Consider the following 27,650-nt stretch of genomic DNA (forward strand, 5'->3'; position numbering starts at 1 on the left):
CCCTTTATTGTTCTTGGGCCAGAAGAAAGCTTCCTCCTGGCTTAAGAACCACGGCGCTGAAAAAGTTTTCCAGCCAAAACGAGTCAGATGGAGTCACTGGGTGGTGGTTTTTTTTTTTTTTTTGTCTCTCTCCTTCCCCTGCCTCCCCCTTCGGTCAAGCGACGGGGAGTCACAGGGTTGTGCTCCATTCACAAAATACCTGCTGCACATCACGTAGTCCTTCCCCCCGACGGCGGGGAAAGGCGCTGTAACCCAAGCAAACGAAAATAAACCTTTTTTTTTTTTTTTTCTTTCTCCACAGATTTGAAAAAAAAAAAAAAAATAAGAAAGGAAGAAAGGACCCTGCTCCCAGACTGACGCCTCCAGCATGCGCCCGCCGGGGAAGGGGTAGGCGGGGGGGAAGCGAGACAACGATATGAAAGAAAACAAAACCAGCAAATTCTGCTTCGAAAGGATTAAATGGAGGTTTTCCAAAAAAACACCCCGCCATTATATAATGAGGCTTAACTCGGAGTCACCGGGGTCACACGATGCAGCAGACTGGAAAAACCAAAGCGCAGTGTAGCCTTTTAATTGTTAAGCCAACCATAAAAAAAAAATAATAGAAAAACGATATTGTGATTGTACGACAAGGTGGCCGCTCACACACTAATGGTTGGGGTATTTTTTTTACCCCCTTCGCTCTTTCTGGCTGAAACACCATTTTAGTACGAGTTTGACTCCTCACCTTTCTGCCCATCGGGGCGGTGACCTCTTTTGCTGGGATGCTGCCGCCGCCGGGCAGCAATGCCACGGCGAGCACGGGGACCTCACCGGCTCCTGAAGCCTTATGGCACGGGGGGCTGATTTGCACCGAAAGCAAAATAAAGCACACGTCAAGGCTATTAGTGGAAACTTTGCCCTGGCAATCCAGGTACCGAAACCCATCGCTGGGTTCCCAGATAAAAATCTGCATGCAAGGAGATGACTTTTTAGCACGCTGGTTGCATCTACAAGCCCAACCATAATCCATGGTCACCCGTCCAGCCCCTAGGTCCTCTCTGGTTCTCCATAGCCTTTAGGTTGAGCTGGTTGTACAACCACAGGCAACCCTGAAGCTCCTCCATCCTCAACACGTCCCAGCACTGTCCTCACCGGAGGTCCCATGGAGCTGAGCTGTGGGGCTGAACAAGCTCCACGGACCCAGAGGTGTGGACGGGAACAACCCAAATGAGAAGAAAGCTTTATAAAAGCCCACCCTAGCCCTCTGCTTTTGGAAAACTAAGCTTTCATTGACCATGTGCACAACAGTCGGAGCTGACTGGCCACCGCATGCCCAGGAGGTCCAGCTGCAGCTGTAGGACCTGCCGGTGCCATCAGGCTGGAAACCTGGAGATCATCCTGGACTCATGTTTTCTTTTAAATTACAACAAATGCAAATTTGTTCTTCATATTTGACTCTTAAAAACTGGCTTCGGTCCAGATTGTCATTGCAGAGTGACCCTCAAACAACAGGGCATCTCATTTCTCCCACTGTTGCTTCAAACCATGTCCATGCAACTACTGACCCCGAACTGTTTCATTCTTATCTAGTAAACGTGCAGCAACCCAAACTTGAGGAATACAATACAAATAAATCGTATTTATTCATAGCCCCAGGAGGAAGGCTGGCCAAGCGAAGGCACACGCAGCTCACCAGCTTTACCGAATAATGTCGGGCGCGTGATGGAGTGAGTGTCGGTGGCTCCCTCCCCAGGACCAGCGAGCAGAAGCAATCCCTCTCTTATGCCATACCTGCTTATTTTGCCCAGCCAAGGGGTCTTATTTGGCCCAGCCAAGGGGAAACAGCTCCTATAAGCATACATATTTTCTTTCCGTTCGGACAAGGCGCCTCAAAAGAATATACAATGAGAAACGAAATAATCAAGCGGGTCACAAAAGCAGGAAGAAATGAAGCTTTATCATTCTCCAGTGGTTTCTCTGCTCATACATTACAGGAATTTAAAAAAAAAAAAAAAAAAAGAGAATTAAAAAGAAAGCACGCCAACAATGAGGAGTTTCTCTACGGCGGTACCAGCAGGTGAAGGGCAGAGCAGAATAACCCTGGGAGACATGGACACCGGGGCAGCATCGCGCGGCCAAAGGTGTGGAGACCACGTTCCTCTCGCTATTTCTATTAGCCCCGATGAAATCCTTCAACCCCACCACCCAGCACAGGCATTTTGGGGATGGCACAGAGTTTCCTTTCACTGACCATGCCAGCATGTGTACAGACGAGCGCCTGCCATTTTTAGAGCCAGCAGAAAAGTTCATGGAGCATCTTAAAAAAACCCCAAACCAACCCCAAAGGGATTTTTAAAGTCATAAAATGAGGGACAATATGAACGCGGGACTAGAAAGGACCTCTGGGTTACAGAGCTTGGTCTGCTACTGGAGGCACGGACATCATTTAACTCCCTTCGTAAACAGCCTCTATTTTCCCCGCGGAAGAGACATCCAGGCGTCGTGTGCAGCAATAAATTTCCCACTTAAGGGACAATCTTTGACCAAACCACCTTGGATTGCAATAAACACTTATCCTGCCACTAAATACCTATATTTACACCCATAGCTATATATATATCTCCCCAAGCTGGATGGGATTCACTTACCTGCTGCCTCCAGGCAGGAAATTCGCATTTTAAGAACTTCTGGTCTCATTTATTGTATCGGTTGCTATTTCCATAACATCAGAGGAAAGGCAGCAGAAAGTGGGGGGAGCATCTTCTGGTTAAGAAGAAATGTTTAAATGCGACAGGAAACATTTAACCTCATATTTTGTCAGACAAGGGACAAGGACATCCCCCATCAGCAGGATTTTTAGAGCGCGATGTGTTTCTAGGCTCTGTAGGTCCCTCCGCCAATGGGGACGTATGCACGTCTCTCTTCTCTGGTCCTGCGGTATGTCTACTTTTTTTTAGAGAGAAAATTCCTTCCTTCCCTTTATTTTATTAAAAATTCAGGTGTTTCACGGACAGCAGGGAAGGGGATTAGGATGTGGAAATAGCCAAGCCAGCAGAAATAGCTGCTTGACAAAAAAGACATTGAGTTTTTATTCGGGATCTTCAGAAATCTGGATTTTTTTTCCTCCGCTACTTTTAATAACTTTTTTTTAACTTAATCATTACTCCACAACTGGCTTCAGGAAAATATTCAGCAAATTCAAGGGAGGGCAGCAAAAGCCTTCTCAGATTTCTAATGAATCCTCTAGGAACACAAGGGAGAAAAAGATGCAACACTATTCAAAAGTTAAAATTCAGGCAGGATTTGGGGGGTGTGTGTGTTATAGTCTATAGAAAGGACCGGGGAAAAACAAAACAAAACCTTTCAGGCTTGCTTTGGATATTATATAGCTGCACAAAAGCAAACCTTTTTGAAAGGGAAGTCAACTATAAGGCTGAGAAAAGCCCGTGTTCTTCTCCAGTGTGTTTAAGCCAGAGTTCAATGTGGTGACATTTTTGAGCCTCAAATGCCTGTCAAGTTGTTATTTATACCGCAGTACAAGTCCCCATATCCAAATCAGCTAGTTCCCCAGAAAACTGCAGTTCTCAGGTCTAAAACTACCTGTGAACTCCTTAAAAACAAAATAGAAGATCTTTCATCATCCTCCCAGGAACAGACTTACCCATCCAGCTCTCCCATCCTCTTCTCTCATCTCCTTGTGGTCCCTGGTCGTGAACCCAAAACTCACCACCTATTGGTAAGCCCAGCCTAGTCCTGCCACTCATCTGCTTCATGTCTACCCCTCCAACAGCCCGGCCCAAGGAAAAGCTGCAAAGCAGCCAAAATCCCATTTTTTGTCTTTTTCTGTGGCACAAACCAGCGCCTGGCAAACTGGGGTCTAAGGAACAGAGATGGTCCAGCAGTGGACACCACCACGGTCTTCACCTCCCTCCTGCTGAGGTTGGCATGTCCTTCAAAGTGGGGTGGGAACAACAGGGTAGATGGGGGACAGGGACAGATGGACAAATGGAAACGTGGGTGTTCAGAGGAACAGCCTACATTTGATGGGGCAGCAGCATCTTCTGGAGAAAGGGAGGACCCCCTCAGCACATCTGGCACCGCTCCTTGGTGTGAGGAGCATTGCTTCGGACTGAGCCCTGCCGGAGAATCCCATAGGAAACATGCAGAGTTGAGGATTACTTTTGCAGAAGTGGGATTTCCAAGAGGAGTCGGGGAGGTGTCACGATGCAAGCGAGGGAGACCTGGGCTGTGGGGCATGTCTAACCCCTAGGCACCAGCTCCCCTCAGGCTTGTGGTGCTTGGACAAGGCAACGGTGGTGGCGGGGTTCACAGACATCTTCGGTTTTAACCCTGCCCTGCTCAGGGCCTCCATCTGCTTTGAGGCTCATGATGATGCACAGTGCTAACCAAATTCAGTCCCAGGTGCAGAGAAACACCTTCCCCCTCTGCAAGCCCCAGGGTCCCCCATGCTGGACATGCACCCTGAGCCCGAGGTGGGCACAGAGGGATGGAGAGCGGCATGACCTGGCGCAGGAGGGTGCGAGACACAGCCACTGCGGAGTAAGGTTTCTGCTTGGAAAAAGCCTTTGGAAAAAGCCTCGTTTCTTCTGCGCAGAGCCATGTTCCGGGGCCGTGCAGCGAGGTCGCAGTGCCCTCTAGTGCCACCAGCCCTGTCCCCTCAGCCACCAAACACCAAGCCAACTTTCAGAGCTGCAACGTAAGCCACCCTTGCCCTTTCGACCGACCCTCCTTGCATATCCCAAACGCCTGTCTCTGAACCCAGCCGACCCAACCAGGGTGTGAGAGCACCCCAATGCCTCCCATCCTGGCAGAAGCTCATTACAGGTCCACCACTCTCCAAACAACAGGGCAGCCTGGCCCCAACCCTGCCCAGCTGAGCAGTACCAGCTCCAGGAACCGCAATAAAAAAGGCATCTCCGTGCCCACCAGGTTGGGAAGACACCCCCACGAATTACGAGCCAACATCGCTAAGTCTGCTTGAATTGGGTGACAGCCAGAAAAATAAAACCAGCCCTGAGAAGAGAGAGTCCACCTCATTTGTTACAATCAGAAACCAGCTCTGAACCCTAATAATAATAATAATAATAATAATAATAATAATAATAATAACAACAACAACAATAATGGAAATGTCAAAGCTCTTGGCCATTTCCCTGGTGTTTCCTTTGTGCAGTGAATAAGTCTACCATATGATATGGAAGACCATCATAATCTGAAAAACCCACTGGAAGATCTCCCCTTTTCTGCATGTCCGATAAAAACCATGGGTTTTTTAACCTGCTTCAGGGCTCACAGCGACCGTGTTCTACTGCTAGAGCCCGGGCTTGGACCTTGCAAGAACCTGCGAGCCGGTGACCTGCGTGGAAGGTAAGCCAGCCTTTGTCCAGACCTCTCCTCTCCAGTGCTTTGGAGATGGCAACGGTCTCATCTGCCTTCCTTGATCAATGGTGGCCTTAACTCTAACATGGGAGCGATGCTGAAGGGGCTACAGGTGACCACAGCAGTTTGCCCTCTCAGCCCAAGGAGATGGTCATTGTCAGTTGGGTTAAATGCAACAAAAACCAGGCCACAGAAAGACCATATCTTACTGGAAGTCACAGCAAAACAAAAGCTTTTTACTCAGCAGTGGAGATCTGACTCCCAATACGTTGTGACCTATACTCAAATAAACCTTGGCTCTTTGACAGGGACTTTCCACAGTGGTTTTAGCAGTTACAGTATTGGAAAGACCCTTGGGATATGGGAAGCTGGCTTGTTAGACTAGAAACCTTCTGTGAAAGCAATGCCATGCCTACACGCTCTGGATGGAGTCCAGCAGGATCTGAGGGCGGGGAGAAGAAATCCCCCTAGTTTGGGGCTCCTAGGGAACCACCACAACTTCTTCATAAGTGTTTGGTGGACATGTAAAGGACGTCAGGGTTACACCTGGCAAGTGGCAGGAGGGACATACAGCACATGGGGCACACCACATGGACCAGGTCACTCCCAGTGGGAGGGAATGCCAGACAGAGGGATGAGCCCACCCCAGCTCCACCAGCGCAGAAGTGTCTGCTGAGAGAGGGCCACGTTGCTGTTGCCAAGGCTCTGAAAGGGGAGGGATCTGGGCTGGCTAACGAGCTGGCTAAAACGAGAACTGCCCAACCTTGTAGTGCAGAAAGAGCAGGCAAGAGGGGACACGGAGAGGATGAGGACTCTTTATGGTGATAGTAAATAACATCACCCCATCAAAGAGCTGTCCCTGAGCTCCAAAGAGACCTGTCCCCCTGCCACCACCCCCCTGGAAGAGTCAGCAATCTGTAGGGTCCAGAAGAAAACCTTCACACCAGTGCTGGACACTGACCTCCTCACCTCGCATGGAGAGTGACAGCAGAGGGGATGCTCACCCATGATCCACCCTTCTCCCCCTGGACACCTGGGTTGGCTTCATCTCCCTTAGGGCATCTACCATGTCTGAACAAGTCCACATGTGAGCTGGTCCCTCTGGGCTCCTTGCAGAGCCGACAGGGAAAGGACATGGGTATCCTCAGATGGGAATCACCCGACCTTCTCTAGACCTCTATGTTGAGATGCAGCGAACCATGCTCCAACGTGTCCATGTCTCTCCTACGGCAGGAACCCCAAGTCACCAGCCCACGCACAGGTCCCACCTTTACTCACACGATGTCCGCACTGAATTGTAAGGTCTGACTTGAAAATACTTGTCAGTGAGGAGGGGTCCCAAGGAGAGTGTGCAGAGACGCCTGTTAGGTGCCTAAATTGAGGTGGGATCCCAGCATGGCCAGGAATCCCGGCGCTTCTAAGGCTGTTTGGACAAAGTCAGGAATACAGTGGTGCCAAGAGGAACATGAACAACTTACAGAGTCTGCCTTTCTCCAAAGGAGCTGCTCCCTTGTTTCTCATCCAACAGGGAAGCTGGATGACAACTGTAGCCAGAATAGAAACAAGCAGTTTATTGTAACTCCAAGCACATGACAAAAAGGGTCAAAAATCAGTAAGGAAACGGAAGGAGATGAGCTGCGAGGCAATTAAGATGCCAAACCAAACGACATCAATGCTGTCTTCCAAGTTTACCCCATAGCACCAGTAAAGCCCAGTATCCCTTTCAAAAGTGCCACATAATTTCTACCTCCTAAAACGCAGTTTGGAGGAGGGCAGGCCCAGCCTGGAGGCAAGAGTCCAGCAAACCGAAAGCCAACAACTCCAAGATGCCAGTCCAGAAACCACTTGGGACGTGTCCCAAAACTCTCTGCTCGTGTCTGTCAGCATTCACAGCATGTCCCTGTGACATGCAGCCTCCTGCATCCTTCGTGACCTTCACAGGGAGGATGGAGGGTATCTTGTAGGACATGACCCCTTGGGTTGTTTTCTCTGTTAAGCGTAGAGTTTGCCAAGGGCTCGCAGTCTTCAGACCGTATCTAGGACCGGGGCATTCGGCTGTGACACGTCCAAGCCTGAAAGCCTTTCCGAGCATTTGCCAAAGGGAGCAAAAGCAAAATGCACTGACTCAGCCCTCCCCGTGACGTCTTCCTGACGCCAGAATGGTTACATGGTCTCCTCCAGCAAACCAGCTGAGGTGAAAACGGAGAGGATGATGAAGACTGGCTCTGCATCTGAGCTGCGCCTCCCTAACGCAGCAGACAACCGATCCTCCCTGGCGTGCAATAGAAAGCAGATCTTATGAATGGGTAATACTTATCTTCAAAAGATTATTTTCTTCCAAAGTCACTTTTTGGCAGCACTTAGGTGAATCAGTGCCCAAATCCAACTACAGACTCCTGTGAGTAAGGAGAGATGAAGAGGTTACGGCTCACGAGCTGAGCCAAAGCAATGACCTCATGCACTCCTAAGCACGATGCTTTCAAAACAAAGCCTGTTTACCAGTAAAAACAAGCACCCCAGATGAGCCTTGAAAAGATGGGGCAGAAGGAAGCTTCAAAATACCAGCTGTCAACGCTGTCACGAAGGAATCGCGCCCAGCGCCGACGCGGAGCCGGAGTCGCCTGCCTGTGCGTGTCCACGAGATGGCAGAGCGCGCCGTGCCGTGGAGCCCGACGAGAGCATCTCCAAGGAATGGGATGCATGCGTTCTCCAATTTCAAAACAAAAGGCTCGCAACAAGCATTTTCCCCTCAGACAGCTATGAAGAAAGAAGGTTTTGGGGGAGGTTGTTTTGTTTTTTGTTTATTTTTTCACCTTTTATTTGCCAAATAGTCACAGGCTTTCCTTGCAATACTTTGTTAAAATACTATTGATAGATTCCAGCAGCAAAACTCATGTATATATATTAATGTCCAGATATCCAGAATATTCTGCTTAACCCACTAGGGGGGTCACTGTATCTCCCTGTAGAGATACACATACAGACTTGGATGTATACTGGAAATTAGTTCTAGATTCGTGTCCTACGTCCATCATACTTTACCATCAAAAGAACCCAAATTTCCAAAGCAGCCTGCAAGCGCGACTCTCTACCTCTCTCAAACTGGTGCTCTTAACCCTGCTATAGCTGCTGAAGCACATTCAGCAGCAAAACGTTTGCATCCGAGTTGCGCTGGAGGATGCTCGGACCAGCCCAGTCGCGCTAGAGGATGCTTGGACCGACCCCTCCGTCCATGCATGGCTGCCGTAAGCAACCCACGAGATCTTAAACACAGACAGAACAAGAATTTATGTATCTCCAACCTGAAAAGCCTCTTCTTCAGGATACGACACAAACACGACCGCAGCGTGGGAAAGCCCCATGCAAGGTGAAAGATTTTTCTTCCATAGGCTCACACAAATATTTTCCCTTATGCCCCCACGCACTGTGCTCCACAGAGCCATTTAAAACAAGGGATAAAGACCAGCAAAATCACTGTCGGCATTGCACGATCACGTTCAAATCCAGTTAACAATGATATGTCAGGATTAAACCAGCTGTCTGCAAGTATTTCACTTGTCAACGCCAAACAAGATAAATCCTCACCCAGAACTACCCGGCTCCTAGTTCCCACAGGCACATATGACTGTTCATGCCTAGGTAAGCGAGTCTCCAAAATAACGTAGTATTGCATGAGTCTGCCCAGAGGCACAAACAAAACACCAAATCCAGCATTCCCACCAGGTCTTCCAGCTTAGAGCTGCCGCACTAAGAATTAAGCTAGGTATTAAGGTATATATTGGTATTAATTCACTGGAGTCTATGGACTCAACCTGGTGTTATGACAGGATGAGATCACAACCAGACCAGGAGGACCTGGCTTATTTAATAGCTGTCAATTATAAAAGAAGTTAAACCCTAGAGAAGAACGTCAGCTTTTCACACCAAAGATGTTTGATTCCTCATTTCCAATTATTCCCCAGGGAAAATAACCTTATTTTGCAGAATTACTGGAGTCTGTATCAGCTGAACCTGGTGTTTTCTCCCTGTGACCTAAAGTCCAGACATACCGAGCATGAAAGAAACTGAGCAGAAAGCAGCTGCAGGCAGCGTTCCTCCCTGCCAAAGTCAGCAGCACTTCTCCGCTCTTTCCACTGCTTTGCGTATTTAGTACACCCAAAAGAGATAGTAAGATCATCACATGGTTTGCATGGTTTGCAGGATGAGCGAGGCTCTTCCTCACGTGATGCATGAGCAAGAAGCCCGGCGAGCTCTTTGCTTGGCACTGAAAAGGGTAACGCTACCACAGCACATGAGATGTCTCCGTCCTTCCCTCTGGAGGCAAAGAGGAGACTTCAGCAAAAACACGCTGAGCATCCTCAGAAACTTGCCCAGCCCAGGACACTCAGCTCCTTTGAGGACTAGGGCTCTGGAGAGTGAAAAATTACTTTTTGAGTACTGCGTCCAGCTCGGGAGCCCTCAGCACAAGAAAGACATGGACCTGATGGAGCGGGTCCTGAAGAGGACCACGAAAATGATCAGGGGGATGGTTAAATAAAGTCATTTAACCAGAACTACCAAAACTGGGATGTAGAGATAGATCTGGAGAAGAAACAGGCTGGAGAAAACGTACAAGTAGATGACCATTGCATATAAACGTATGCGCACCCCATAGGGGAAACATCTGGGTCAGCACACCATCACTTCTGGCTTCCTGGCAGCAATGTATTTTGGAGCTGTCAGGAGGCTTGGTGCTTTTCAGAACCTCCTTTCCTAAAATATATGAGCCCTGTGCCCATGTACGTGTGTGTGTATATATAGGTATATATGTATGTATACATATACTGTCCTCAACGTTTCACCTCCCAACGAAGTCTCCGCTGTAACTGCCCTTGCCCAGCACGAAGGTTCACAGCAAGGCTTGCTGAAACCACGGGCATAATTCTCCATCACAAACCTCAAAGGACCATAGCTCAGCGCATCCAGCCCAGGCTTTCCCACTTCTGGGGAGGGTTTCCTAAGGAAAGGTAAGGCAGGGAGCTGCTGGTCTCCACCGTACCGCAGGCAGGAGATGTCCTCATCACCTACCTGCCACACTGGAAGTACTTTCTCTATGTCATTCAAGTTGATGCCGTCACCATCCTCATATTTCCCTTTTCCAAGCCTGTGGCAGGAAGAAAACAAAAACAAACCCAAGTGAAACCTCGCTGGAACCAAAGTTAATTTTCTATTATGGCACATGGGGAAGATTAGTTCTTACTGCAAAGGACCCTCATGAAAACAAAGAGGATCTCTGAAGCAAGTAAGCTGTGCCTCCAAAACACTCCCACATGGGCGGAAAGCCATTAATACAAAATTAAATGCTTTTCCCAGTCCTCTCCACCTGCACTATCCGCCACAGTGTTCAAATGCTTTTGGTAATAGCAGCAGTGAGAAGACCAAAGGCAGTCCTGAGCAGCAGCGTTGGGTGATTCAATCCCCAGACCAAGCAAAACCGCAAGCACAGCCTACGTGGAAAAAAAAAAATGGGGACACAAAAATGTAATGAAAAATGTTTCCTTTGAAGCACTGCTCATTTGTTGGTCTCCACGGGAGCTCCTGTTCCCCTGCCGAGAAAGGTGTCGGCGAACAAGCACAAACAAACAGCTCAGACAGCAAACAGCAAGCAATATAAATACAAACATACAATTTGAAACGCAAAAAGATTGGGGTGAGAAGCCAAGCACTGACAGACCAAACGCATAGCTGGCAGCTGAGGGACTTTCTTGTATCAAGAAAGGAAAAAAAACAATCCAAAGATAATTAGTAGCTGGATGCAGAGAGTTTGTAATCATACAGAAGGAGAAAAAATGGTCAATAAATATCATCCTTCTGCATTTATAAACAATTGAGGTGATCTATTCTTATTATTCAAGGATGATAATGTATTTTTTGGTGAATTAGTGACAAAATATTGTTAAATAACATATATTAGACAGAAACTTTGATAGCAGCAGACCCAGGTAATCAGTGCCTAGAAGTCAGAGAACAAGAGATCTTGCTGGAATTACAGCAAATGGGGGGAAAAAAATCGAGAAAAATGGCATGTGCTAAAGCACCAGGCTCAAAAAACAGCAAGCTGAATGGAAACACTTAATTAAATTAACACCCTAACTGATTTATGGGAAATCAGAGGTGTTCAACAATTGACTTTCCCTCATAGATGAAATAATGACTTTGATTTACAAAGGCAAAAATATAGTGTGTGTGTATATAAAATATATAGATATGAAAAAATATCTATTTTTTTATATCTATATTTATATATATGAGAAAAGTCAAACACCTGGGGACAAATAACATCCGTTGCAGGTACAGAACGGGCAAGAGTATCGTAGGAAAAGATTATCTGAAAAGGATGGGGACTGTCCCAGGGTGAATGTCTGAAGCTGGACTGTGGCATAAAGGCGGGGATGAGAAGGCAGGGATTAGGGGGATGAAGGCAGCTTTCCTCTACAGGCAGCACGCCTGAGCCTGAACTACAGGACCGCAGGCAGCTCGGGCAGTCACGTTTCAAAGAGGTGGTTGAGAGATTTCTTAGAGTACGGGAAAAACTAAACTGATGCATGGGCTTGGGAGATACCTGGAACGAAGAGAAAATATCAGCTACAAAAGGTTGTTTGAACTGGAAGAGCAAAAGCACAGCAAGAGCTAACACTGGAAATTAAAGGCAGACAAATGCAGGTCAGAAACGAGGTACAGTTCCCTGGTTTTCCTTAACCACTCCACTTCGATTATTCATCATACCACCAAACTCAGTATCTGCAAATAAAATCAGATGTCTTCCTGGAGGAAAACGCTTCAGCCAAGCAAAGGACACTTGAGGTCAATCAACTGGATGCAACCACATGGCCAGCCTTGGGCAAGTGATCAGCAACAAAATGGTCTCTTTGGTACTTAAAGTGTAGAAAACACATTCTGAACAGCATCTTCCCCTTTTTTTTCTATTAAATTTTTCATTGCACAGCTAGCATGTTAAAAAACTCCACTCAAGCAAGAGGGAAAACACCTAGCTAGCAGGTGAAGATTCTGGGAGGTTCAGCAAGCTGAATGGCGCTCAGCACGGATTTGGCTGATGAACACACAACAGAGACAACTTTAAAAGTTAAAAAATAAAACCAGTTTTATCTGCGCTTCCTCCATTCTAGTGCAGGGTACTTACATGACCTGTATTTTGGGAGATGCACTGCTTGTGCTGATGGCATCTGTTTAACTTTTCTGCATATACAGTCATTCTTATTCCATTTTTACAGCTGTAATATTTAGGAGTGATTAAATATCTCATCTCCATACTGCCTTCTCTACCTGTTTGCACCCTGGGCATTCACAGTACACCAGGAACCGGAGGCAGACCATAAAGCAGACCCTGCTGCATCCTCCCTATACGTAGCAGGTGGCGCTGGTAGGATCATCTTGGCAAGTGCCATCAACCAGGGAGCACGTTATATCTTATTTTACAGAGGGCCCTTCATCCCGTTTTTCAAAACCATCTGTAGAAATGGGAGTAAGCATGACGAAGGCACTTAAGTGACTTGGAAATTTAGCGTTGTTCCAAATATTCTGAAAATTGCTGTTTATATACTTGCAGTAAATACTTAGAGCGCAGAAAATAGCCTTCTACAGTTGTGCGAGTGTCTGCCTGTCACTATACGGTACAGGAGCCTCCTGCAGATGTTGAACTGGGCTGGGATTGCAACAAGATACGCCCAGCGAAGCCTATGGCATTGGCCAGTACTCTGTCAAAACCAACTTGTCAACAGAAAAAACTTATTTGAAAGAGGATTCCCATCCCTACGTACAACGTGGCAATGAGAAATCACCTGCAATCTTCTCAGCCCCATCTTTTAGACCCGTTCTGATTTTTTTTCCTTCCTCTATGGGCAGGAAATGATTAATGCCTAGGAAAAAATGGCAAAAATTTGATGGGATAAAATGTGGTTATGGAGTTCTTACTCTATTTTTTCTTTAGCCGAGATTTGCAGTGAGTTGCGTCAGGGATGAGTTGAAGCCTTGTCGTAAGTTGGGATAACAGGACAGGTAATACTGCCTGCAGCCCTGAATAGCACTGCCAGTGCGTTAAGCACCAGGACTGAACGATAAGGAGAGGAAAAACCACGCTACGATTGTTTCTCAGCCTGCAGAGAATCTGCGGAGAAACAGTGATGTCCATCTAAGCAACATCGGTGAACCACTTGGTGTCAGTATGCATTTATTTGGCTTGACCAAATAACCAAAGAGGAATCCAGCGATACTGTGGAAGCCTCTAGAGGCTGTCACCACCAAAAGAAGCTGCTTAGTATTTTCACAGCTAGCAGACATTTTACCGCTAGCAGATAGGGGATGAACACTTGGATCACACTGATGCTCTCTCCTTCCCTGAAGTCTTGCTGGGGAGAACAGCAGAAGCCTTGTCGCTTTTGGGAACTGTAATTGAGATCAGCACTAAGCCAGGATCTTTCCTCCAATATTCAGAGATGTTTAAATCTAGGAGGCTTGGATCCAGGAGGCTTGGATCCAGGAGGCTTGGATCCAACATGGTTTAAAGACTGATGCAATGCAAAATACAGCGAGCAGCTCTGCTCCAGCCCAGAACCAGATGATAGAGGAGTCAGATAGACCGATCGTGGCATCCTCAAACCCCGTATATGGTCCAGCACCTCTTCCCCATGTCCTCCACGTGAGCCATGCCACCAAGCTAGCGTTCCCTCTGCAAGGGAGAAGTTAGAGACCTTGCTGAAGAGCACGGTATTGCACACACGGCACTCACCCTTCTCTGTCTATTTGAGGCAGCGGGTGTTTGGAGGTGTTTCGCAGCTTCCTGTGAAATTGGGTGAAATCTAGTTTTTCAGGCTGCAAGTCCCACGTCGCACCACTAGGAGAGAAAAACAGGGAAAGACAAAGAAAGAAAGTCCACTATTAATTAAACACCACCGAGCTGAAGAGCAGAGGGCACATCAGAGCCTGCAGACAAGGAGAGTTGGCACTTCTGGAGGCACTGCTCCCTGCCGCAGATGCAGGCCTCCAACCTTCACGCTGCTCCATCATGTTTCTTTTAATTTCTTCTGGTTTTTTGGAGATGCTGAGCTCCTGTTGCTTGCACTAAGCCCCTAGTTTTGATGTATGATGCAGCATGATGCAGCACACACCTTGCTAACTATACTTGCTCTCTGTATCAAGGGGGTATCATAACAGGTGGTGGTCTGGTCCATGCAATGGATATGTTCTCTCTGGTCCTGCAAAACCTGCTCGCTCCAACAGCCTGGAGCAAGTCCCAGGTGGGAACTCAACCCCTGCAGACTCTTGCAGTGCTCCAGGCACAGAGATATGCATAAAACTGGACAGAAAGCATATTTCACCACTTTCCCTGCATTGAAGCAGCAGCTGAAGAGCTCTTCTCAGCAGCTGTGAAGCCAACGCATGATCACACCACCAATTAATGGAAGAAAGAAGTCCTGGAGCAGTAGCTCAGAGCTGCCTCAAGTCCTGCCTGCGCAGCTCTCAGATGATTACAAGTAATTACATCAAGTATCGGCTTCAGATGTTTGGACTGCAAACCCATCCATCGGCCTCTCCTAAGCACGTAGGATGCTTTAAGTCGATCGATTGTGTGTAGTGCTGCGGGCTAAATGGGGACGGGGAGGAGGAGGAACAGCGACATGAGTACCGGCAGGGTACTCACCGGTGCCTGGGTACCGGCAGGATGGACATGTGGGCAAAGGCTAAGAGAGGGCACAGTCCATCTCTCTCAAAGCGTTTTAAAACCGGCTTACCTGAAGGAGTCAAAGGTGTTGGCAGCCCAGATGTCCGTGCCCAGCATGTCAAGGGAGCTCTCCTTGTTGCCATTCTAGGAGGGAGGGAAAGGCGGTTACTCGCTGGAAGGCACGCAGCGCTATCCGGACCACGGCACAGCCTGCCACAGCCTCTCCTGCTGCCAGCCGCGGAGGTGTCCCGGCTCTGCACGTGGGCTCCTCCGCTCCTGTGTGAATCCAAGCTCACTGCAACGCAGAGTCCCCTTGCCCGCTACTTTCGTAGTGCACCGTGAAGGCAAGGAGTGACATAGTTTCAGCCTTGGGGACACAAAGCTGTGGACAACATGGAGCAGACGACACATAGGCTCAGCTCTGACTCCAGCCCTGTCCTCCTACCCCACCATCCACAACCTCCAAGACCCACCAAGGTCCAGTGGGCAGGTTGACATCCCAGCCATGAAGACACTCAACTTCAGAGTCACAGACCAGTTGAGGTGGGAAGGGACCTCTGAGGGTCCAACCCTCCTGCTCAAGCAGGGCCACCTACAACCAGGTGCCCAAGACCACATCCAGATGGCTTTTGAGTATCTCTGAGGATGGAGATACTCTTCACCAGAGCCTGCCAATAAGGACGGGGAAAGCCGTCCTGCTTCTTCAAGGAGTCATGGCGGCATGACTTCTCCTTGCTCTAATAACAGGCGGGGGACGTCAGAACCCTGCACCGTGCCACCACTGCCACGCACACCGGCAAATGAGTTCACACGGTTATTCTGGTACACGTCCCACCAACACTAAGGTGACGGTTCCTTCCCCTGAGAAGCAAAAGCATCTCAGTATAATCAGGTGGGAATTATGAGAAACCTCCGGCAAACCGCAAAGCACCTTGAATTCCCCCGTGCAGCTGCTTTTGGCAAAACTGGTGACCTGAAGCAAGAGCATCTAAAGCAAAGACCTCACACTTGGCCTTCATGGCCCCTTTACAGTCATCAGCCTGCAGAAAGAGGGCTGCCCTTTCCACCCTTTACAGGCGAAGAAGTAAAGCAGGTTGGATTTTGCCATTCAAGATCATTCAAGAAATCAGATTTGACTCAGACTCATATGGGATGGACACGTAAATGCACTACAAATAGGGAATCCCATATTACCAATTTTTCCCCAACATTTCTTACACATATTCAGATTATTCATCATCTTGCATATATTCAGATTATTTATTTCAGCCCAAATGGTCCCACTCTGGTGAAACACGTGCTGGAGAAGGTGGCTTCCATATATTCCCCATCCTATAATTTCTGCCATTTTCAAATATTACTAATAATAACTGAGACACTAAAAACTCATAAAAAATAGACCATTTCTTAATGCAGTCCAGACCTCAATCTGCCCATAAAGTGAGCAATCTTTTCCCAACGAGCAGGACGCGCATCCTCGGTGCACGCTACAGATGGTCACACTTCGCAGCCATTCCCACCACAACAACCAATTTAGACATCAGATACTCCAAACGCAGCCCCACTGCTCCCTTTTTTGCCTCCTCCAAGGGGTCTATGGACTATGATTTTATCTTCCGGGGATCTGCAGGTCAACATGTCTCTGCACAGAAACAAACTACCAGAAATATATAAAATTCTCATGATCAGTTATGGAAGCTGAGCTTTTTATTTTAGGCAAATGTAAGCAAAATTTTCTCCCACCAAGGAGACAAATTAGTTTTCTAAATCCTTAGAAGCATCCTCATGCAGTACAATGAAAATATACATGTGCAGGTCTTTATCATCCAAAGAAGAGATACCTCTTCTTGCAGGCAGATCCAGTTCCCTTTCCATTTCCTATGGACATGGGATATTTTAAGAACCTGTCAATGAGCCAGCTACAATAGGATTTCCTAAGAGTAACGTATTTGGGTTCAGGGAGAAAGACTGGGAACGTGTAACCAGTTGCAATGAGGCTTAGACAAATCAGCGACAAAGATACTAAACAGCAAAAATTTAAGATAACGTGGGTTTCTAATGCAACAGGTTGTGTCCTAAAGCTGTTGCCCAAATTCAGCTTGGTACAGGGCTTCTGCAGAGCCCCTTCTTGAGCCCTGAAATAAAGCGTCTAGCAATTACCGTCCGATGCTCGGCTTGAAATCTGTTTGGATGTGGAGGGAGAGCCTTGGCACCAACACCTCCTAATCCACGGCGTAAGCGGAGCCCGCACAAGCTGTCCCACCCAGCTCCCCCGCATCTCCTCGGCGCATCAGCTCATCGGTGCTATACCGGTGAGCACAGGCAGGTCAGCCCTGGCACTGATCCCAGCAGTTAGGGGAAATTGCAGCGATGGTTCAGGTAGTGCAGGACGTCAGATGGGTGCAAGCTTCTAGGCAGCGGTTGGATGCTCCCACCCAAACCAGGCTGCAACTCCTGGTCCTCCTAGACGATGTCCCCATGACCTCTCGGGGACACTCCAAGCATTAGCCAGACTCCATAAAGACGGCGCCGGGGCCAAACAATAATGCAACTTGTCATTAAGTCATGAGTCACTACAGTCATTTCGAGATGTCCTTTTGATCTTCGATGACCTGTCTCTATAACCGGTTTCTGTCTCAACTCACAAGGCAGGGAGTGTGCTTGCTGCCCCAGTGAACCTGAGCTGCAGGGCACTTACTAAAATGCTCACAGCATGGTACCAAGACTTAACAATAAGACTTTAAAAAAGCCAATTCTCAAGTCCAGGGACAAAAGAAAAAACTGCATGTATTTAAGAAAAGAAGTGACTTGCTGTCAGTTCCCCCAGGACTGCAATTATAACTGTAAGCAGTTTTAACCTGAAGCTCCCAATGACCCAACCCTCAGCTTTAGATAATAATTTTCACCGCGAAGGGGTTAGTACTGCTGAAAATTAATTAAGCTACCAGGAATGATGATTGACAGACACACTGACAAGAACGACATAAATACCCAGAATGATCAGAGATCCGGTAAAGCCGATCCTACACCCAGTAGGGTTTAAATGCAGGTCCATAACCTCTGTCCTCCAGCCCCTGTGAGCACACATCAACTCCATCCACCGCCGCCCAACCCCTGCGGCTGCCCGCACAACAGGACAGACCACGCCACCGGCCGCATGGACTCTGACTGTTTATCCATGCATGCAGCTTCAGCAAATTCCCCACAAAGTCAGCATTTGCATGCACGCAGCAGCTTTTCAAAGCCCAGCTCAGCATCCCACTGGTTCCTCTCACTGCTCCTCATTACTATCCTCCAGCAAACCGCTACAAATACAAAATCATGCTCTTCGTCACACGATTGCAACAGCGTTAGCTCATTGCTGTGCTTAGCATTAATGCAGAACAATGCCAAGTGGTCGGCTGAGTCCGTGGTATAAATTCAGGGATTATCCTGCGGCATGTGTTAGTTCTTAAGCATTTTTCAGTTCTGCCTTTGAGAAGATTCCCCCACCTTTCCTCCTTCTCAGCTGCCTACAACCCCTGGCTGCACTTTGGTAGAAAACAAAAGAGATAGATAGACACCGAACTGTCTGAAAAGGCTCTGATTAAAGGTTTTCTTGTTGAAAACTGCAAGTTTTCATAAGAAATCTATAGACATTTTGAGGAAGACGTTATTATCCCTGCTCAAAGAAAAAGGGGTATATTGAGTCTCGCTCCTCCCGGAAAGGACCATCACTTTCCAGCAACGACATGGTTCTGCAGGTCCTCTCCCACCACAGCATGGCTCAGGAGGACAGACTATTTCCTCAAGCTCTCCAGGACGGATGAGATGGATGAATGGACCAGGACTTGAACCACTGGCCCCAAATCTCCCAGAGTCCGTCCTCCATTTCTGGCACAACCAGTGCTCACGTGTGCAAAAGCAGAACAACTCCGAGAGGACAGAGGCTGACTAAAACACGCAGAAGAGGTCCCTGGTCTGAGTTCAAGGAATGGACCTAAAACCAAATCAAATGCAAATTCTTAGTCTTTTGCAGGGCAGGAAGGTAAGTCCCCATCTAGCCCTGCTTACCGCTCCCACAGAAAGCAGCTGGACTCAAGGTCACCATTTAACACCATCTATGTGGTGCCCACTCACATATCAACTTCTAATGAAGACTTGCCAAAAAATAATTAGACATCTCTTAATTTCCCAAAAAAAGCCTAATTTCCTTTGCACTAAACCAGCTGACTAGGGACTTCTTTCCCAATATTAAGGCACTCGGCACACCTCAATGGACTTCTTGAGGGCTACAGCCCTCAGCAGCCAGGTCACACATTATGCATGAATTAAGTAGGTCTCTGAGGTGTCCATCATAACTGACATGCACTCACACCCTATGTGTAGACACACACACAAAACACGCCATTAGGAGGATGCCTCCGATAAACAGCAAGCAAAGGACGTGACTTCAGCACGTCGCTACCAGGTATACCTTGGTGGATTGCCTGAACTGGCTGCTTCTCCCGCGGCTGCCAGCCCTGGATCCAGACCCACGCCTGGAGCCCGACCCCGGCCGGGATCCTGCACTCCCACTGCTGCTGTGATCCCAGTCTTCCTGGAAACAACAAACAGCTCGCTTTAGTCAAGGGCAACGCCGTCCCGCACCCACAAAAACCACCGACCCAGTGAGCCAGGAGAGCTCCAGCTCCCAGACCACACGTGCAAGCACCTACAAAACCATGCCCATGCATGGGACCTTCTTGGAGTCCTTTTAACATGTTCTATTTACACATTGCAAAGGGATGACATTGTGGGAGGCTTCAATGAAGGTAAGATTTGGCTCTAGTGCTCTAGTCTATGCATGGGGAAAAATAAGTAGAGGTAAGTACCTCCTCTAACTTCATGAGGATTAATTATGCATATTCAGCAACCCCACATCCTCTAAAACTGCTTATATATCCTTAATTCCCCTCCCAAGCCCAAATCAACTTCTCAGTCAGTTTTTCCCTGTGCTCAGTCCACCGTTGGAATCCAGCTACTCGCATACCTGAAAACACTTGGAGTTCGCCAGAAGACACGTTGCACAAATAACTATTTTTGCCTATTAAGGAGCTGTCCCCAATGTTTTCCTTTATTCTTCTAACACTTGTTCTGCTGTCAAGCAACCTGCAGGTTTCTTGTTCAGCCGGCAGCCCTCAGGGCAAGATGAGTCATCTGAAAACCAGAATAACTCACCCGACCAGCCCTATCTACCCAAACATCCCACCAGGTGCTTGGGGAGAAAGGTGGATATTGTCAGGGTAATTGCTCCAAAAGCTTTGCTCAGAGGCTTAGGAAAGACCTCTGAAGTGACCTAAGATGACTAAAAAAACATGAAATCACAGACTGCAGAATATTCAACTCTTTCAAGGACTCTGAAAATCTCGGAAATACAAAGGGGAGCATGCGTTTCAGGACTGGTGTGAGAGCTGACACTTAAAAGAGGACTTCTCATGTCTCAAACATCCTTGTGGGACTACCTGAGTCTCTGTGGACACTGCCACAGCCTAAGGGCAGAGCCACCTTGGCCTTCAAGAGCCAGAAGGACTCACCAGCAGAGCAAGGCGTGAACTCCTCTTTGCACACAACAGCCAAGTCCAGGTCACTAATCTGGGGGCACAGACCAGGTCCCAGCTCCACCACTGCCACCTGGGTTGGATGGGGCACGGAGATAGCTGCACAGCAGACCCTAAGCTATCTAAGGTGATGCTACCCAGTGGTCCAGCACAGACCTTAGCACATGTAAAACATCTAAGTGTTTACCCAATGCGAGGGACTGGAAGCAAAATGCATCAGTACCAGTTTCTGCATTGCTCCAGCTGCACGTTCTCCATCCTCAAACCCAGCAAGTCTCAAGCAAGCTCAAACATACTGCGGTTGCTATAGCCCAAAATCTGTACTGACTTCAAAAGAGGAGGTCAACTGGTTTTCAAGTTGTGTATAGATGAAATTTGAGAGGTTGTGGTTATTCCCACGAGATGTTACACCAACAGCAGAAAGCACCTTCTTCCCTCCTCGCCACATTGTGACCTGAATCTCCCGATGGCTGAGAAATACCGAGTGCCACAAAGTTAAAGGAGTTGTTAAATTGGCATGGAGGGAAAAAAAACTTGATCGATGCCACTTGTGAGACACAGGCCGGTGGCCACTTTGGGAAGCCTTGGGGAAGAGCCAGTCTTGCGGGCATCCTGAGAAGTGAGAAGTATCTCATTTGACGTGGGAAAGATGCGCACCAACTGAAAAGGTGGTTGGGAGAAATGAACCCTCACCACCTAGATGTTCGAAGGATTAATTACCAATTTACCGTATCCTACACACTGAACGTCTTGTTCATCCACGTATGAAAAATTTCTGTGCCAAGTGCTACATGGGACCAGGTCAGCATATGCACCCTTCGCTTTAAAAGACACACTGAAAATAAACATCACCACTTGGTTATATTCAGTTGACCCAACTTTTGGTTGTGGTTGACCGCAGACAACCTGAGGTTATGCAAATTCCAGAAACGCGGCTGGCCACAATAAAACCCTTGTGAGAAATGGGGAGATTGGTACCACCATGCATCAATGTCCAAACTCACCGAGACAAGCCAGCAGATACGGCACGAACCAGTTAGATAAAAATCACAGATACCCTCCCACTAAATCAGCTTGTCTCCTGGCTCTAGCTCATGGCCTGGGGTCTTTTCCCTGTTCACATTCCTTATCTTTATCACGCCCTATTAATATTTATATTTAAAAACAAATTATTTTAAAAATAAAAATTGCTGAACTAAAAATTGTTGAAACTTCTGTTGAAGCTGAAACAGTCCAACCGAGTATGGCCTTAATACACTCATGTTCAAACTCAGCAGCACAGCCAAGCTCAATATTTTACCTAAATTTCTGATTAATTGCCAAAGATGAACAACTTTTAACTGCTACCTTACTGTCGGCGGTTCAGATCTCCAGAACAGAAATACATCCACCAGAAACTCTCCCAGACATTTCTGGTGGCTTTGTGTCCTCTAATAAAGCCCTTTTGTGCTAAAATGAACCCTCTCTGCAGATCTCCCTGCTGCGGGAGCAGGGAAGCTCACACCAACCTCATGGGTGATGCAGGAGGAGCGGGCGAGAGTATGCAGGTAACGATCGTTCCCTAAAAAACAACAACTGAGCAACAAAAACTCTCCATCAGCATCATCGCAAAAACCATAAAAACCCCATCCCAAACCCATACAGGCAGCTGGACTTCAGCAGAAAGCTGTGGCTCCGCAACGGTGAAACGCGGCACTGCTCACCCTCCATCCCACAGCATGGCCACCTACATGTCTCCCACACAGTGCTCTTGCTAAAGTAATTCAGCATGTTGAAGGAACAGATTTGTCTGCAGCTCTGACAAAAGCTGAAGAAACAGTTGTAAATGCACGAAGTTCTCCATCCCATGCCCTTGTCGCCTGCCAACCCAATCCCCCATCACCTGGCCCCGTTACTCTCTGCTGTGCCCTCAAAAGACCAAGACTCCCCTAGTCTCTCCCAACACCCCAAACAACCCCTGAACTCTTGTTCCCAGCTCTTATTTGGGCTCCTCCACCTACAGTTCATGGTCTACACTCACCAACAGGAGATGGGACCTCTGAGCCACTCTTTGGGGCTTGGAGGGAAACGTCACCCCCTCCAGAGACTGATTCCCAGCAGCTGTTCTCATCCATGCCAAACCTTTTGGCCAAGTTCTGCACCCTCTTGGGAACAGTGAGGCTTGCGCACATTAACACTGCCACCCACCCTCCTTTGGAAACTAGCTGTCAAATCTAACATTTGCATTTTAATTAGCAATAATCGTATGTTTCACTTACACTGCAATTTCTACCTTCACAGCTAGCTCTCTGAGGCATGAACTAATTAATCCCGCTCCCTTTGCCAGCTCAAGAGTTAATACTTTCTGCTGCTTCAGTGCAAGTTTCAAAATCCCATTTGCAGAAAAAGGAGACAACTTTCTCCAGTGCACAGGCAATAAACGGAAACACGGTGACCACCTACGTGGTTGCTCTCAGTGACGATAAGTATGGGTGAAGTTGGCTGCGTATAGAGGTGTAGACCAAGCATGGCAATGCCACTAGCTTTAAGTGGCCTGAAGACATCAGTGGATTCTTGATGGGATTCACGTTCAATTGTATGTAAAAATCTCAATATTCAATGTACAGCATTCACAGCCTAAGGTGGGCCAGAGGAAAAGGAAAGACAACAGAAAGCTAGAGGGCTTCTCAGGACACAAGAGCCTCTGAGATACCCCCCAGCTTTAACAACTGTTCCACCACGGCACCTACAAGGAGCTCCCTAGACCAAGCTGTGGGGTGTCCTTCAAATGACTCCCAAACTTCGAGTCTTAATCCTAGTCAGAAGAGAAGACAGCTATCATCTAAAAGGTCCTTTCCGAGATTTTTCCACAGCAGAGGTTTTCATGTGCTGCAGCTAAATCTTGCAGTTATGCAGAATTTTGACACCGGACTCCAAGTATTTAATGCAAAATCTCCCTGCTCTTCTAGACTTATTCTAGAACAACCACTCCAATTTTCCCATGGAAAAACAATGATTTATATGAAAACAATTATTTCACTAATTTTAAAAGCACCTTTTACAAAAAAATATAAGATTACTCTAAACATTTTAGTAGGGACAAATTTCCAGCTTCTTTCTTCTTAACGTATTGCATAAAACTATAAGAAAAACAAAAAACTTGCCCCTATAAAAATATCATGCAGAAAACCCAACCACTTTGGCTCTGCTCCTTCCCTCCCCTGGTCCATGTCCACCGTCCCCAGCCCGCTCCAATCTGGTACAGTACCTGCTCACTGCTTAGGTAAAGGCACAGCAGAAGGGACACCAAACATCGCTTGGAGCTCTTCTCCCACCAGGAAAAGTAAGGTTTTACCTAAAGCTGTGCCACAATACAGGACCAAAGGACCTGATGGGCTTGGAAGTAGGAGGTTAAGCCTACAAGATCATTCTGGACTCCCCATGAAAGGGCCCAGCCTGTGCGGTTGTGTTCCATCCAGACACACCAGAAGAGATGTGTTAGCCAAGGATGTATTAGCTAGCTCGTTTATGTGCATGGATGAGGATGAGAAGGCACACTGAAAGCACCCAGAATGGCACCAAGAACTTCAGACATGCCATGGAAACCCAGCAGCAAGCCCCCGCCCGAGCCTTGAAGGAAATGGCTCACATCAACCCTTCCCTGCCAAGAGTTGCGGCACTTGTTGACCTATTCAACCAAATCTGGAAGAAGAATGAAGACCTCAAAGGTAACTCAGCTACTGCAAGTTTCACAGAACTGGAGTGTGGGAAGCTCTCCCTTCAACGGGCAGACAGGCATCACCCTGTCTGCTCTACACAAATGGAAACTGAGGGTGACAAGATGTCCTCCCACATGAGTCACTAGTGACACCAGGCCTAGAAGACACCTTCCTCCGTCCTCTGTAAGCAGCAACAGTTCTCCTAAATCAGACAGCAAAGCAGTGAAGCATTTCACTCCCAGATCTTCAGACACTCAAGCAGGTGTCTGTTTCACGAGGGGTGGTGCTGCTTCACGAGGTGTATTCCGAACAGAAGTCCCAGAGAAAGTTAAACCTATATATTAGCTAAAGGACTTGATTTCTTTCTCAGCAGTCCTCTCTGACCACAATTGAACAGGGCTGCATTCACTACATGGAGGGAGCGTCACCCAGCAATTACAGGCAGAAAACCATTAAGCGACTGGTTTTCTCAGAGCTGCTCTTTGATCACGGGCAGGTCACCCCACTTAAAGATTTAATTTCTGCCTCCATCAGGCAAGGGCTACACCAACCTGTATTCACTAGCAAAGCCTCAAAGTAACTCCCTGTCTTTCGCTTTCTCTTTTTCTTTTGGAAACGAGACAATGGTGACTGCAGCATCTGCCAGCACCCGCTTGTTCCAACAGGTCTTCTTCTTTGGCTAACCTCAACCAAGTTCACTGTACAAACTGGCCCTGGGCTATGATACAAGCGGGTCGGTGAGATGGAGAACCCCAAACTGCCCCCAGGATCATCCTTCACGTTTTGCTGAGCAAGAAAATCACTGTGCTTCAGATCCGGACCCAAGGATGGGCAACTAAAGCCAGACAAAGGCTGTCTACCAGCATGGGGAAATGAATTACCTCTTCGGTCAGGAGATCCTGCCAGCCTCTTCGCAAGCAGCACCCACCCCCTCTCCAGCACTGATCTGGTTAGCCAAGGATTTGGAGCATTACACGCTGCCTGCTGATGTCAGTGGATTTAAGCCGGCAAGCGGACGACTTCACCGCCGACTTGAGAAGTTTACATGACGGCGGTGCTGGTTGCAGGAGCCTCAGTCCAACTCTGGACCTAGTGACGCGGCCACTGCCCGAGACAGTGATCCCTTGCCACCTGCCTCTGCAGCATCCATCAGGGAGGATTTCCTGGTGTTTGACCCCAGGCGGTCAAGCAGCACTGATGCCCGCAAAAAAAATCTCTGGAATTGCAAGAGAAATCTGCACTGATACTTTGGTTTTTCCACTTTCTATAAAATTAAGTTCCACTGTGCACTGAAATCTGCTGGTTCCCAAGAGATGACCTTCACACATCACCCCATCCCTACTATTGCCTTGGCTTTGGCAGCGTAGCAGCTTTTCCAGCCATGACTTCACATGGTTGGAAGTCATCGGGAGGGTTCAGGTGAGACACATGCAAGAGGGACCTGAAAGGTTTAAGTGGATCTGCTCTGCTCCCACCCCACGCACAGCAGTCAGACACCTCCCCCGGCTGCACCTCCCCAGATGCAGGCAGGTCAGATGTCCTTCGCCTACAGTCTGAGCTCACACGACGCGAAGCATCTCCTGCCTGGAAACGTTTTGGCGCTAGCACAGCACTGTGCTTCTTTGAGTCACGGAGACATCAGAGATAAAGTTTCATGCGATATTACATTTGATTTTGTGGGACCTTCTCATGCTTTCCTTATCAGCAAGGCTTGGGCTTGGGTTCAGACACCCTTTGGCAGGACGTGCCAGGCTCGGTGACAAAGGCACACAATCCCTGCAAAGCCCTCTACATCTCCACGCTACCGAACAGCGCAGGACACTCAACATCTTATGCTGTTAACTTGATAGCGCAGCCCTTGGGATGGTCTTGACCCCGGCCAGCTAATCATCTCCAACCAACGGCCAGCTAATCATCTCCAACCAACACCCAAGGCTGGAAACCCACCACCTCTGCCTGCCACAGGCGTGCTGCTGTTTCTACTGGCTTAATGGGAAGGCAAACCGAGTCATCTCCTCCACCACCAGCTCCTCAGGGAGGACAGCAGAAGGGTGCTACCAGCAGGGTGTAGGATAAGCCAGATGTGATCCACACACCCTGCCTGCTCCTTCACTGCTCAGTAGATAGGCAACATGACCATCAACTGGAGAAGCCTCCGAGGTCCCCAATCACACAACAAGTCCCTGCTGCACCTGGTGGGACATGGACACACATGCAAATAAGCAGTAAAATAAACTGCAGTCCCATTTACTGCCAACAACACAGGCTTTTGCTTGGTGATGATGGGTGACAGCCAGCCACCATGGGGGAAGGGATGGACTTGGCCGGGAAGGAGGATTTTCAGCTCTCCCTCTCCCACCGCCTGGAGAAATGGGACAAACCTGCAGAGTTGCTCTGGTTTTTATTAATGCCCTTTACATAAGGGGAGCCTGGGATGGAGCTGCTGCTAGACCTTTCATGTACCAAGAGCTCCGCTGGCTCTCTAAATACATACCATACCAGAAGTCTTCTACTTAATGAATTGCTCTCAGAAATATATCAAAGAGCTTCCTACTTGTGACAGCCTCACAGGGGGAATGCAAATAAAGTATTATATAAAATCTTCCCACTGGGTCCTTTTAAGAAAAAAAAAAATCCAAACATAAAAAGATTTAAAATGATTCCATTATCTAAACTTTCCTCATTTAGAGGTAATATGGTGCTCAGATAGTATCTTGCGTACCTCGATGGAGTGGTCTTCACCCTAGAGGCTCACACGGTGCTACCAGACCTTCTGGGGGGTATCGCTCAAATGCAGCGGGGCTTAGCGAAGCACGGCAATGCCATGCAGCAAACGAAAGCGTTCACAGTAGGAAACAAGGAGAATTATAGATGAGCTGAATGTAATTGTGAGGCCAGGATTTTCTCAGCGCACCAGGAGTTCATGAAATGTATCTCATGAGATCCTCCATGAGCAGACCATCTTCAGGCAGCCACCTGCCCAGAGAACTGGAAAGACCACAGTAAAAGGTTTCCAGGGGGAATTTTCTCCATTTTTTAAGCCACTGCTTTGTACGGGATGCACAAGTGCCAGCCTACGGGCACTGTCCCCCATATAGTCTCCCACAGCTGCTAATAGCAGATGTCTCACCAAGCAGTGCAAGAACAGGGCAAGTATGGGGTGGTCTTTCCCAGAGATACCCAACAATGTCGGAAAAACAGCAATTTAGGAATATCCTGGACTGCAGGTTGCATCAAGACACCTTATTATTACCCTTAAATTGCAAGTTATCC

General features: G+C 47.9%; 1 protein-coding gene across 4 annotated transcripts in view; it reads right to left on the reverse strand.

The window, feature by feature from the left end:
- Positions 1–27,650, reverse strand: part of LOC143171847 (CBP80/20-dependent translation initiation factor-like) — a 149,755-nt gene that overhangs the window by 85,043 nt on the left and 37,062 nt on the right. For all 4 annotated transcript variants that reach the window (XM_076360940.1, XM_076360939.1, XM_076360936.1 and 1 more), the window contains 3 exons: positions 15,171–15,244; positions 14,168–14,272; positions 10,450–10,525 (listed from right to left, as the gene is read on the reverse strand). In XM_076360940.1, coding sequence (XP_076217055.1) covers positions 10,450–10,525; positions 14,168–14,272; positions 15,171–15,244 — 255 coding nt within the window. The remainder of the gene's footprint in view (positions 1–10,449; positions 10,526–14,167; positions 14,273–15,170; positions 15,245–27,650) is intronic.

The sequence above is a fragment of the Aptenodytes patagonicus genome, chromosome W (assembly GCF_965638725.1).
Source record: "Aptenodytes patagonicus chromosome W, bAptPat1.pri.cur, whole genome shotgun sequence".
In the NCBI taxonomy this organism is placed as follows: Eukaryota; Metazoa; Chordata; class Aves; order Sphenisciformes; family Spheniscidae; genus Aptenodytes; species Aptenodytes patagonicus.